Source organism: Oratosquilla oratoria, chromosome 8 (assembly GCF_046742065.1).
Source record: "Oratosquilla oratoria isolate Oo_2021 chromosome 8, ASM4674206v1, whole genome shotgun sequence".
NCBI lineage: Eukaryota > Metazoa > Arthropoda > Malacostraca > Stomatopoda > Squillidae > Oratosquilla > Oratosquilla oratoria.
The window spans coordinates 23,188,276-23,202,117 of NC_134784.1; the positions used below are offsets into that span (position 1 = coordinate 23,188,276).

Sequence of the window (13,842 nt, forward strand, 5' to 3'; positions counted from 1 at the left end):
GCGTCTATAGTTTTCCCGGCGAGATGGGCCCCTAGTAATATCTATTGCCTGTCATAATACGTCTACCCTAGCGGCCGGCATGAAAGCAGGAGGGCGTTCGAAGTTCTAAGTTTGGCTCTGTTTTTATATTCCTATTGTACACAAAAGTAGAAAATAAAGCTGTATTAACCATTGTTTTGCATATAATAACTATATATAATTTCTTTTTGTGTATTTATGAAATAAGAATATTTCTTATTTTTGTCTATTGAATCATAGAAGAAAATTATGCAGAACTATGTACATGTATCGGACAAATATTATTTCTCACTCTAGCCGCATCAAGACTTGGCGCTGTTGTTTAGGGTACGACGAGCGATCGGCAGTTGCCAAATCTCCATACTGTTCTCGTACAGTCTCCCTTGATCTCACGATTTCGTCAGTCTGCTCATAACATCGTGAAAGGTAGCGTCCCACGCAGACTGAAGTAACACCAAAATGGGTAGCCTTTTTAACGAAGTTCAGCAAGCTCCACCAATTGAAGTGTTTGCTGTTGTAAAAGCCTTTAATGACGACACACATGAAAAGAAAGTAAATCTAAGTATTGGCGGTAAGTTACTAAATGAAAAAAGATTCAATAGGTTTGTGCGATTCCTTTAAATTGTCTGGGAAATTAGGTGTTGGACACTTTTCTCTTCTATGATTACGCGTAACTATTTTTTTTCACTAATAATTACATTTTATAACATCAAGAGTTTTCTCTACCTGTAATTTGTAAATGAAACTAACGAAGCATCCCAGTATTCATTTATCTTTCGTTCGGTGTGTGAATCACGACAGCTAAAGATTCTCATGTTTCGTTTTGCTTGTTTAGAAATGCATTTTTTATTCGGCTAGAAAATACGTTGCACTTGAAACTTAGACGAACAGTGTTGTGCGTGTCACGAATTCCCGGCTTCCTGTGTGGGAGAGGAGATACAATCTCCGATGCAGATTGCTTTCGATTGATTTGTTATTGACCTTAGAAAAGTGATTATCGCTTGTCAGTTTAGTTCGTGAGTTCATGGCCGTGACGTAGTAATGCGTATTGGGGAAAATTACTTGCAGAGCGAGTTGCACAGTCATGTCGGAATAGTGTCACTGGTTAGGTGAGGAGGCGGAGTAAAAAAAAATGCACAAGTTTAAATATCTAAATAGACTTTAAAATGCGTTTAATTTTTAATGTAAATGCAGTATTATGATCGAAAACAGATGTGGATGCAGTTGATAGTGAATGATTATGCATTTTATTTATAACATGGGTTATGCTAGTATTATGTCTAAGAACAGGGTCTTTGCTTCTACAAGGGTGAGATGCTCACCTTCCAGTGTCCCCCTCCACACTCACCCTGCATACATCTTTTAGGTGATAAACATTTTATAAGAATAACATGAATAGCTCTACTCCTAAGAGCAAAAAACTACATTGCCACCACAACAGCGTGAATGAACTATATCAAGAGCTGTCTGTTGACCCCTTTGGCTGGATATTCTCGTTGTCCAGCAAAGAAAAAGAACTCGGCAGAAGAGGACCTTACCAGATTCATCCTGATTATATTACCCTAAAAGAATGGGAGAAAATGTCCACATGATTTTTTACTGAATCTTAAATGAAGAGGAGTTATCCAAGTTATGCAGAGAACCAAGATTGTTTTATTCTGTACCTTCTCCAAATGAACCAAAATGAAGTTGTTGATATCATCAATGTAAAGATTACCAAGCAAACCAAGGAGATTAGTAAACCGTGGAAATACTTTTATTATTTCAGGCTGTACCTTAAAGTCAAAAGCAACTGTGTGATAATCAGGATAGTAGCAGATTATAGATACCTTTTACTGACTCCACTCAAATTTGAAATGTAAGATAAGATTATAGATAACCTTGACTGACTCAACCAATATTTGAAATGTAAGATAACATGGTGAGGACTTAGGGACTGTCCAGAAAGATGGTTCTGCTAACAAATAGTGGCACTTGAAGACAAGCCAATAATAGGAGAGCATTTCTTGGGGTCCCTTGAGGTAGGGAAGTCTACAGGGCTAAATTTGTCATAATTGGAACAGAACTGAGGAATTCTTTTTAGTTCCCTCAAGATCAGTGGTAAAAGTGAAGCCAACATTAGAGGAAACAAAAAGAGTTGAAGTCAGACTTCTTCAACAGAATTGTTGTGCCTTGTATATTAAATGTAGTGCCCATAGTTTGAAATTGATGTTGCCTGACATTGTCAAGATCTTCATTGATGCAACTTGCAACTTCTGATGTTTAATGAAAGTGTAGGTAGAGGCTACATTTTTTGATATGGTAGGTCATTTCCTCTTAATGAGAGGTTAACAACCATAGTCAAGGTGAATGAAAAGTTCAAGGTATTGTTAGGCATCATGGACATGTCTGTCAGACATTGTTCATGTCCAGCCATCAATAACATGGATAATGAAGACACTCATTGAAAGGAATTTACTACTGAGATGGAGAGTGTCCCAGATTTGCTTTCCAGTTGAAGAAGGACAACACCTTGCCTTCCAGAATGAAAAGAAACTTCTGAAAGTCCTGAACTTTTGGTATGATGACCTATAGCCCAAGCTCAAACAATACATGAATTCAAATCTAAATATAATTGGAAGTCAAAGATATAGATTAAGTTGGAAACATGAATTTGAATCTAGGTATGTGTATAAGCATAAATCCTATGACTGCTAGACAAGTAAGCAACTAAAAGAAGTTTTCCAACAAGATACTTTGAATGACCTATAACATTGAATTGTGTAGATTAAATCAAGCTTGTTCCATAGAAATGAAGTTGAAACTTCTGCCCAAAACAGACCTCCCTATCATTGTCTTCACATTGAATAAATCTCGTGTGATTTAGATAACTGGATAAGCGAATATTCCTCCAAACATTCTAAGGACAATAAAGAAATTTATTGTAAAACCCACTTTTTTTTTAAACCCAGCATAATTGAAATTGATGGAAATTGGAGGACATGGACTAGAAAACTCATTCCTTACATCTGTGATTGTTTTCTTAATATATATTTTTACAAACTTGTCATCAAGATTTTTAGAAATGTATAATTTTACAAACACTTGTCATCAAGACTTTTAGGTAGGTGGTGCAAATACCTTTCACATGTCACAGTTGCCCACATTGTAGGTATTATATGACTGTTAAACAGTTGACCAGAACTGCTACAGTATTCTTCATGATGAGTGTAGCCACTACATAGACTTCATTTAAGCAACAACTAATAAAAAAACTGCATAGGAACAAAATATTCTGGAAACAAACTTATCCAAGATGGTAATACACTCGAGCACAGCAGAAAATGATGCAAGTATCCCAAGTTAATTTCACAAGCCTACACTTTACAAAATCCCCTTGACTTGTTCCCTATTTCCAGTCAATTTCTAGATATGTTATTATTTTGTGAATGTTCATAATGAACATTAAATTTGCACCTGCATGGCTAATTACCAGAATTCACTGTTGTCTTCACTCCTGAAAATGTGTTTTGATCAGTCAGATTTATTTCCTTTTTACTGACACAAGCTTCAGAAAAATGTTATGTACCTCTATTTTTATTATATGATTTGAGTTAATTTCATATTAATTTCACACAGCATACCGCACCAATGATAGTAAGCCATGGGTTTTGCCGGTGGTGCGGAAAGTCGAGAAGGAGATGGCGGATAATGACACTTTGAATCATGAGTACCTTCCCATCCTTGGCTTTGAACCCTTGGCAACTGCTGCATCCAGGATTCTCCTGGGAGCTGATAGCCCGCTCCTGAAGGAGGGCAAGGTAAGATCATTATCAGTATTTAATTGGCTGTTATGCATGGTTAAGTTCATAGTATTCTTTGTTGTATGTAAATAAACAGACATGGCCTGACCCTGTGTCAGTTATTGTTTTGTAAAATAATTTTTTTTTTTTTTTACAGGTGACTGCTGTGCAAGTGTTGTCAGGCACTGGTGGCTTGAGAGTTGCCGCAGACTTCTTGGGCAAGATTCTGAAGTTTGAAAACTTCATGTACTCCGTTCCTACATGGGGTAAGGTTCCTTGAGTGACTGTCTATACATTTTTGGGTTTGTGTGGTGTTCAAGGTACGAGGATTTGTGCATCATCCCATTTGATAGATATCTTTTTTTTGACGTATGGGTATCACTGCAGGGGAAGGCTCCAGGTGTTGTAAAAAATGTAAAACATTGCCCTCATATATCATATATTTACATAGAAACCCCCTCCCCAACCCCACCTCGCTTACAGGGGGTTCTCTGTAGATATATTAATTTGACGTTGGTTAACTTTAGGAATAATTTCTGGCATTATGGGGGGAAAATGGGACTTGGAGCATTCTCCCACACCATTACATATATGTTTTATCTGTTGTGGGTTTTTATCCGTAATGAGATTGACCCCCAAGTCTTCATTCAGAATGTCTTAACCCTCATATTGATACCATTAGGTCCAGAATGAAGATTTACTTAGGCTCCATTTGAATTTGAAGGGTTGAAGAGCAATATTTTACAGACTAAAAGAGAACATTTATACAGTTGATGTGTCAACTAGTTTTATATTGGTGTGAAATAAGAAAATGTTGATTGTAGTGAAAGACTGACCAAAGCAAGAAAGCATGATGAAATCCTGATTTGCATTTCTAAGAAAAATATTTAGTAAATAAAATTGACCTAGTGGACTGGATAAAAAACATTACTGCATACAACCATGTTTGTTAGATTGGTTGGAGGAAAAAGACAAGAAGGGGATGTCAGAAGTTGTGGTAAAATGAATGCCGGATGCATGCCTTGGCTGCCCAAACCCACCATAATGGGTAAAGGGCCAGTGAGTATATGTATGGAGGTGCTCTGCCTTGCTGCATTGCTTCAGACCTGAGCAGTAGGCAGAGGACAGAGTTGATGCTTCATACACAAGCAACTAAGATGAAAGGGACCAGAATAGGTGTGAGATAGATGAAGAGTGGGTGCATTCTGTTTGGTGTATGTATGTAAAATGTAACTGGTAATTATAGGAAATTGCGTTAATGGAATTTGTGCCCATGCCAGCCTAGAACTCTGGTGGTCAGAATAGCTGAAGTGTGAATTTTTGAAAGATGAATGATCACATTTTAAATCTTGTCTTCAACCTTGTCCACAACCACGTCCACAATGTCATAGCAGAAGAAAGATTACTGTACTTGGCTTTTTGTATTACCCCTCATTTTCCACCCCTGGCTTCAGTTATATTCTGTATAGATCTTTTTGTAACAATTTGAAGTCTCCCTCATCTTTTCTCATGACTTTTGTATTCCCTATCACATATGCAACCTTGTCTCCTCATTTTGAGTAGGTGAGTAATAGAGGCTAAACCAGCTCCAGCTGTTGATCCCTGCTACGGAGGTATCTTGTTCCACTCCATTGTTTTAGACCTGAGTGGTGTGAAAGGACGTGTTAAGATAGGGAGGGCAATGAATCTGTTTTGGAGGACTATGGGGTGGACAGTGGACAAGATGTAGGGATGGCCCATCATCCAGGAGGTGCCAAGATAAAGAGGGTAGGGGGGGATGGTGTCTGTAGGGGATGGAATGGGTAGGAGTGGTTCCTATGCCTGTTTTGTGGCTACCTCCCTTGTAAGGGGAAAAAAGCCGTTGGTATATGCATGTATATGGGGTGGGCGTATGCTTTAACTCTGCAACCCCCTTTGTTAGGGGGAAAAGGCCCTTTGATGGGTATGTATGTAAATGTTACCATTGTTGTTTTTACCTAACCCTTGCCTGTCACCATTATGTTAACCTTACCTGTATTACTCTCAGGAATGATGTGTCCACAATTTCTAACCCTGTTTTGCAGTTTATTTACTTATGTTTTGCTAATATAGGTACATATATTGATGAAAATTACTTGTTTTTTCTGTCAAATGTATTCTTTGTATTTAAGTTACTTGGCTTGTTTTTGTATTAATTTAGTCTTTTTGTTTCACTTATAATACTCCATAGTTGATATACCTTAGTTGTAATGATAGCTGTAAGAGCATTAATATATTTTAGAAGCCGTACGTGAATTTTGAGTATGCTATGGTTGACTTTGTTCCTTTCTTGGTATGCATACTTGCCCACCTTCATCAGTTATAACCTTCCCATCCTCTTAAACCTGGTGAGTTTTGTACTTTGTTTGAGACCTTGAATATATTAATTGATTATGAAAAAAAGTCTTCCCAATTCCTGTTTTAGTATGAACTGAGGTGGTTCAACTTTGTCACGGTTACGTGTGTGGGCATGGCTTTTGCATGGTGATGTTGAAAATCTATGTAGCTGCATTGTAAAACAGGGCCTCAATCCATCTGTTGCCCAGATTCTCGCAAGAGACCAGCATGTGATGTCATGTTTTGTCTGTAATATATGTTCTTTTTCTTTTGCTTTGATTGGCTTCCTTTCGATTTTTATTATTTTTGTTTGATGATTTTGTGTGTGAAATTTTGGTTGTACGTATATCCTCAAGGTTTATTACTTGTGTGTATTATGGACTTTGTCACTGCCAATGGATTGTATCACTGAGAGGTTGGATTTTGGTTGTGTGTCACTGTGTTTGGTGGTATGTAGGTGTTTGTAATGTATGCTGTTTTAATTGTGTTTGTATGGGAATTATTTCTACATTTGCACACAAACCAACAAATGAACACTTGATGAAAATTATCTGCATACTCTCTGCAAGCTAGAGTCCTCAGACTTCTCCATGCAGCTCATTCCACAACACAAGCACAATCAAATGAAGGAAAAAAACAGTGTCATGCTGTTGAAACATATATGACAACCTACCATCACACTACATAACTGGTCAAAATCATGTACAGACTCTTTGGGATCACAAGACGAGCACTTCAAGGCCAACTACCAAGCCCCTGTCCTCCTTCAAACTCCATCAAATATTTGCCCAACAGAAGCAAGAATCACATTAATATGATTTATTCAGGACATCACATGGCACTAAAAACATGCGAACACATGCCTGGCCACCGAAATTGCCCCACATCAATGTATCACACACACAACCTGTACTACCCCACCCTAGCCTTACCCAGACAATGTATTTCTTCTGTATGTGACGTGTGGGTCTGTCTGGTAGATGTTACCAATTAGTTACCCGAGAGCTATGGGTCTTCTACAAGAGATACCTGGGGCAATGGATTGTTTCATTTTGCTCTTATCTTTTTAATTTTTTGCTTCTTTTTTATGTTAGAGAATGATGTACTTTTGTACAGAATTTTTTAATCTGCCTTTGTTGTTTTGTTTTCCCTGATTGTAATGTAGACCATCAAGGTTGTTGGTGGTCTGTGTGGGTTGGACATTAAGGAATATATATAGAAAATACTTAAAAAAAAAGGTGAAGTGGTTTGAAGAGATTGTGTTGATGTGGGACATTTCAATGCCTCTGTTGTGGTTCATACAAGTTGTTTACACCCATCTGTGTTTCCTATTGCCTTCACTGATCACTGCTTTTACAATTTCACAAGCACATTATCATTTTTGAGAATATTTAGAATTTGTGTGCAATTTCTTTACAACTGCATTGTTAATCATAATGACTAGCAACAAGGCATGAATCTTAATGTATTTATTAGTATGACATTGCCCCTCCTTATATATATATATATATATTTATTTATATCGTGACATCATGACAGGTGTATGAATGGTAAGAATGGAAAGACACGATTGGGAACAAGAGACTTTATTCCTGACCACATGACCACCAAGCCAAGTAACATACAGAATCCCACCCCATGTCCCTCATAAACCACAGCAACTGCCCTACAAATACCAATGATTTCATTTTCTGTAAATATACCTCTGAAGACGCCTCAAAATGTAAAACTGGTCAGGAAGAAAGTCTCTTGTTCCCAATCGTGTCTTTCCATTCTTACTATATATATATATATATATATATATATATATATATATATATATATATACATATATATATATATATATATATATATATATATATATATATATCTGAAGTCTGGAGTTCAGAAGTGATAGTTATGTAGAAATTAGGTTTTTTATATCAAGTGTTGTCTCAGCTCTATTTGTACAGCAGGGGGTTATTGATTCTGAAACTATTTTTCAAATGATGTACACATTCATGCATATATGTTGAAAAACTCAGGCTACATGGCCTTCAGTGCTCAAGGTTAACATCTTTTCATGTGAGCATTTCTAAATTAGATTTTAGAAATGGCAAAGTTGATATAACAGATACTCAAGGACTTGTTCTTATGTCTTGAAGTTTCATTGTTTTGTGTTTTGTTTGTATTTTAAGTTTGCAAAAATTGGAACATTAACCTCTTCATTATGATGATGTTAACCTATCTATATACCAAGAACTTTTTCCCCCTTATAAGGGAGGTAGCCAACTCAAAGGCACATACCTACTCCCACCCATTCTGTTCCCATCCACCACCCTTCCCCCCCCCCCTCATCTTAGCTCCTCATGGATGACTGATCATCCCTGTACCCTGCCCACTGCCCTGGGTCAAAATCAATGTAGTAAGATACAGTACATCCACAAGGCCACTTCACTCAATAGGTGACCCCCTTTTCAGTTCCCTCGTGCAGAAAAAGAGAAGAAAATGAGAAATCCCTTCAGGCTGCATCAAAATGTTAACACATAAGCACCTCATACCCCCCATTCACTCTTGCATAACAGTATCATCTTTACACAGTCATTATCCACTCATCCCGATCTCCGGTCTTCTCCCCCTTCCCTACTCAACAAGCATTCCCTTGGTGCTCAGTGCCTCCTTCATGGTGTACTAATGATATGGTTTAATGTCACAAACTCCCTCTTATCAGAAGGCTAGGACAGTGCCCCTCACAGAGAACTTTGTAGCATGGACTTTAATGAACCATGCCTATAAAGATTTAATTTTTGCCAATGACGTGTGATTTTATTTAACTTGAGAATGATTAAGTGAATTGTTAGTTTTAAATGCTATGGTGAAACGTTCAACACTGTATTCTTACCACCACCTGAGGATAGTATATAGATAGGAAGACCAGAAGATTTAATTTAATGAAATATGCATCACCAGAGAGAAGGGATTAAGAGCAAACTCGTACATGCATGCTATACAAAAAGTACAGTGTTTGATTTGTATATTAAGTCAACTTAAAAATTCCAATTTTGGTTTATTTTCATTTATTATTTGTTTTGGGAGGTGAGGGGGGGAGGCTAACCCCCACAACATGTGTAAAATAAGATTAAGAAAATAGACATCTAAAATTGTGTACCTTATACAAAAAAAAAAAATCTTCAATTTTGTCCTTCTTCAGGAAACCACCGTCTCATCTTCCTCCATTCTGGCTTCAAGGAGCCCAAGCCCTATCGCTACTGGGACGAAAGCACGAAGGGACTCAACATTGATGGCATGTTGGAAGATATACGCAGTGCTCCAGATAGGTCCGTGATCATTCTCCATGCCTGTGCTCATAATCCCACTGGTGTGGACCCTACGCAGGTACGAAAATAGGTCATTGAAGACGTATTGTATAGTCTTTGTTCAGGGTAATGTTAGATGTACCCCTTAATTGAATGGATGCAATCATGAAGTGAGGGACATATTCACAGATACATTTTTTAGTCTTAAATCCCCGAGTTTCATAGATTGGAAACCTGTAGCCCCACTGTAGATGGGAACAGTCCCTGGGGCCTCCCATAGTCTCTGGGAAGAAACTTTGAACCAATGTTTGCATTGTATAGTATGGGATGGTTTCTATATCATTTACCGAAAATAACAGGATGGGAGCTGTTGTTGGTTGTTAGCACTCCTTGTGTTTTAAAGTCAGAGGAACTACAGTTAAAGTTGATAGATAGGGTCAGCCACCTGAGGCTGCACCTCCATATGTAAGCGAGAACTTGACAGGGTTTGAATTTGGGTGACAGTAAGAGCACTGGCTTCCTTCTCGCAGGGCCATCATATATAGGTACCCTTTGTTGGTACCTTGTGCTCGCTTGAAGACAACTGAAATCGCTGCTTCATGTTGTTTAAGCATTATTTCATAAATCATTTCATTCTCTCGTACAACAGGAGCAGTGGAAGCTAATTGCTGATGCAGTTGAAGAAAAACACCATTTCCCACTGTTCGACTCTGCGTACCAGGGCTTTGCATCAGGAGACCTAGAGAAGGATGCGTGGGCTATCCGTTATTTTGCTGAACGTGGCTTTGAAATGCTTGTGACGCAGTCCTTTGCCAAAAACTTTGGGCTCTACAGTAAGTAGACTTGTGTTTGTAAGCAAAGGAGGTATAGGTACATCCTTACCATGAGCTTGTATGAAGTCGTTCAACCCAGCCACCAACCTTTTCCTTGGTGTGCCCTAAGGATGGGCCTTCATCCACAAGTAACTAAGATAAAATGGGAGAACAATTTCGTATGGGATGGGTGAATGGGTGGATACATACCTTGATGTCACATATCTTATGAGGGGCCCTTTTGTTATAAGCTAGTATATATGTAGATAAATGGCAATGTAATGTTTTTCTCAAATCAGATGAGCGCATAGGGAACTTGACGCTGATAGTCAAGGACCCAGCAGTAATCACTCCCATCAGATCCCAACTGACCTTGCTGGTCCGTGGTGCGTACTCCAATCCTCCCAACCATGGTGCTCGCATTGTAGCCAGGGTACTCAATGATGATGCACTTTTTGCTGAATGGTAAGAACACGTTGGTTATTGAATTGACTTTTAGTTTAGCCCTTTTAGTCTTGATTGGGTTTATTCAGATTACCTGCATTTGACGCAGCCCGAAGGGTTTTCTCTCCGTCTTCTCTTTTTCTGCATGAGGGGACGGAGAGGGGGGGGGGAGGTCGCTGAATTTATGAAGCAGCCTTGCTGTGGATGTGCTGTGTCTTGCGACACTGCTTCTGACCCAGGGCAGTGGACAGGATGCAGGGATGACCCATCATCCAGGAAGTGCCAAGAAAAGAGGGAGGGAGGAGGGTGGAGGGGAGTGGTATATATAGGAAATGGAATGGGTGGGAGTGGTTTCTATGCCTTTATCTTTTGGCTACCTCCCCGTGTAAGGGGGAAAAAGCCTTTGGTATATGTATGTACCTGCAGCTGACAACAAATAAGTTGCTGATAGAAGCAGGAGTTTATTTTATGTGGAGGGGGTTTATATCTTTAATACTTCTTCCACATTTTATTTTTGAGTAAATGTATTACAAGTTCTGAACTAATTTGTGATGTCACATGACATACTTATGATATAAAGATTTCATTATAACAAATCTGCACATGGAGAATATTGAGGAAGTATGATTGCGTTTTGTCATAGAATCATTTATATGAAGGGGTTTAAGAGTAAAAATCATAATTTTATTTATTTTATTTATTTATTATTTTTGTTTATTACTAAATTTGGTGTTTTTCCCTATTGTTTTACAGGAAGGGAGCAATTAAGACCATGAGTGACCGCATCAAGGAAATGCGTACAGGTCTGAAGGAGCGTCTTATTAAATTGGGAACACCAGGCACTTGGGAACACATCACTGACCAGATTGGCATGTTCTCTTTCACTGGACTTTCTGGTAAGGAAACCATAGAAAGGACTTGAAAGTACTGTAATAACTTGATGGAATAGAGGGAAGGGTCTCTCTCTCTCATCATAGGGCATGCGTGTCAGGGTTGAGAATGGTAAGGTTGTTGACATCACCCCACGGTGAGTCAGCTGAGAGCCACCAGTGATTGTAGAATCAAAAGTGGCTCCCATTACTTTGATAGTGCTTTTCATAATAGTCTGAAGTTCTTTGTTCTCTGCTTTCAGCTGAACAGGTCAAGTATATGGCAGAAAAGTACCACATATACCTGCTGTCGAGTGGTCGAGTCAACATGTGTGGTCTGACGACTCATAACTTGGATTATGTGGCCGAGGCAATTCACGACGCTGTAACTTCGATACCCAAAGCAAGTTTGTAATAGGTAGGACTGAAACAGTTTAACCAGAACCAGCCTTAAACAGAGAAATTATGTATCATACATTAGTTTGTTGAAAAATGCAAGTATAACTTGTTCATTATGTTACCGAGACGTAATTGTTCCTACTTGAATGTTTTGTTAACGAAAATGTTGAGTTAATGTTTGACAACTGGTATATATATGCAATTATGTTACTTGGATTTCATTGTTGAGCCAAAATTATCTTGATACACATAGTTGTCAGTTAATTAACCAATTGATGCTTGAGTGTCACGGAAGTATACTCAGGATATGTGGGTACAAGCAATTGTATCAATTGTTTTAAGTTGAGTACTGATGGATTTAATTGGATATTTACAAGCTTTTCTTTTATGGTATATAAACTAATTTAAATTCCTCCTGCACTCTAATGCGACTTGTATTATCCTTGGTACATTAGAGGATTTCAACAGACAGAACTGTGGAGTAGTTTGACATTGGTTGTTTATGTAGAATACTGTACAGGACACTTGAGTTTGTTCTGCCAGTGACATGACAGCTGCCAAGTTGCCGTCTGTACATGATGTAAATAGTCATGAGACAAATAAACGATTACCTGTTAAATTGGCATTTCCTTAAACAACATGTATGCATTGGAAGGGATGCAAGCAGGCCAGAACATTGCTACTTTCAGCGGAGATCAAGGGGGTGGAAGTTCAAACCCTGTCACCAGCATGTTGGACCAAGAGTATATACATACATATACCAAAGGCTCTTTTCCCCCTTACATGGGGGGTAGCCAAAAAGAAAAAGGCATAGAAACCACTCCCACCCATTCCATTTCCTATATATTCCACTCTGCTCCCTCCCTCTTATATTGGCACCTCCTGGATGACGGGTCATCCCTGTATCCTGTCCACTGCCCAGGGTCAGAAGCAGTGTCGCAACACACAGCACATCCACAGCAAGGCTGCTTCATAAATTCGGCGACCCCCCCCCCCCCTCTCCGTCCTTTGTAAAGGACACTTTCCTAGCCTCTTGCTAGGGGAAATTTGCAACATTAAACCAAATCATCCATCATGTATTGGAAGGGGGCCATTGTTGGGTACATGCAATTGGGCCTGCAAGATGAACTGGAAAGAATGGTTCTCCTACTTCCCATGTCAATGTAATAGTACTGGGAGACCTTAATGCTAGGGTAGGAAATGGTCCAATTGATGGAGTGGTTGGGAAATGTGGAGTTCCAGGAAAGAATTGTAGTGGAGAGTTGATGGTGGAAATGTGTCTAGAAAGAGTTGATGATAGCAAATACAGTGTTCTGGAAGAAAGTCAAGCATAAGTACACATGGGAGAGGGTGGTAGATAGAGCGTTGATGGATTATGTAGTGGTAAATAGGATTATGATAGGAAGAGTTAAGGATGTACATGTGCTAAGGGGAGAGGGTGGGGGAATATCAGATCATTTTTTGGTGGAAAGTAAGTTGAGAGTGGAGGATAGATGGAGAAAGAGGAAAGGGACAAAAGATAGGGAGGTGCTTAGAATGAAGTCATTAAATGAGAAGGAGTACAAGAAGAAGCTGAAGGATAGAGTAGAGCTAGGTGTGGAGGAGGAATGGGGATGGTTCAAGGAGGGAGTCACAAAGTGTGCAAGGATGGTGTGTGGAACAAGAAGGACAGGAGGAAATAGAAGAAAGGGTAGTGAATGGTGGGATGAGGACACAAAGAAGGTTGTAGAAGAGAAGAAGCGAGCTTTCACAGATTGGTTACAAAATAGGACGAGGTAGTCATATGAGAGGTACAAAGAAAAGAAAAGTGAAGCAAAATGTAAAGGAGGCAAAGAGGAGAGCAGATGTGAAGTGGGGTAAGAGTATG

General features: G+C 38.9%; 1 protein-coding gene across 1 annotated transcript; it reads left to right on the forward strand.

Moving 5' to 3' along the window:
- The first annotated feature begins 375 nt into the window (after nt 1-375).
- On the forward strand, nt 376-12,594 carry LOC143027635 (aspartate aminotransferase, cytoplasmic-like). Its single transcript, XM_076189022.1, has 8 exons — nt 376-589; nt 3,637-3,818; nt 3,958-4,066; nt 9,346-9,530; nt 10,101-10,284; nt 10,563-10,728; nt 11,461-11,603; nt 11,840-12,594. The coding sequence occupies exons 1-8, from the start codon at nt 478-480 to the stop codon at nt 11,989-11,991; spliced, it is 1,233 nt and encodes a 410-aa protein (XP_076045137.1). The 5' UTR covers nt 376-477; the 3' UTR covers nt 11,992-12,594.
- The last annotated feature ends 1,248 nt before the right edge of the window (nt 12,595-13,842 follow it).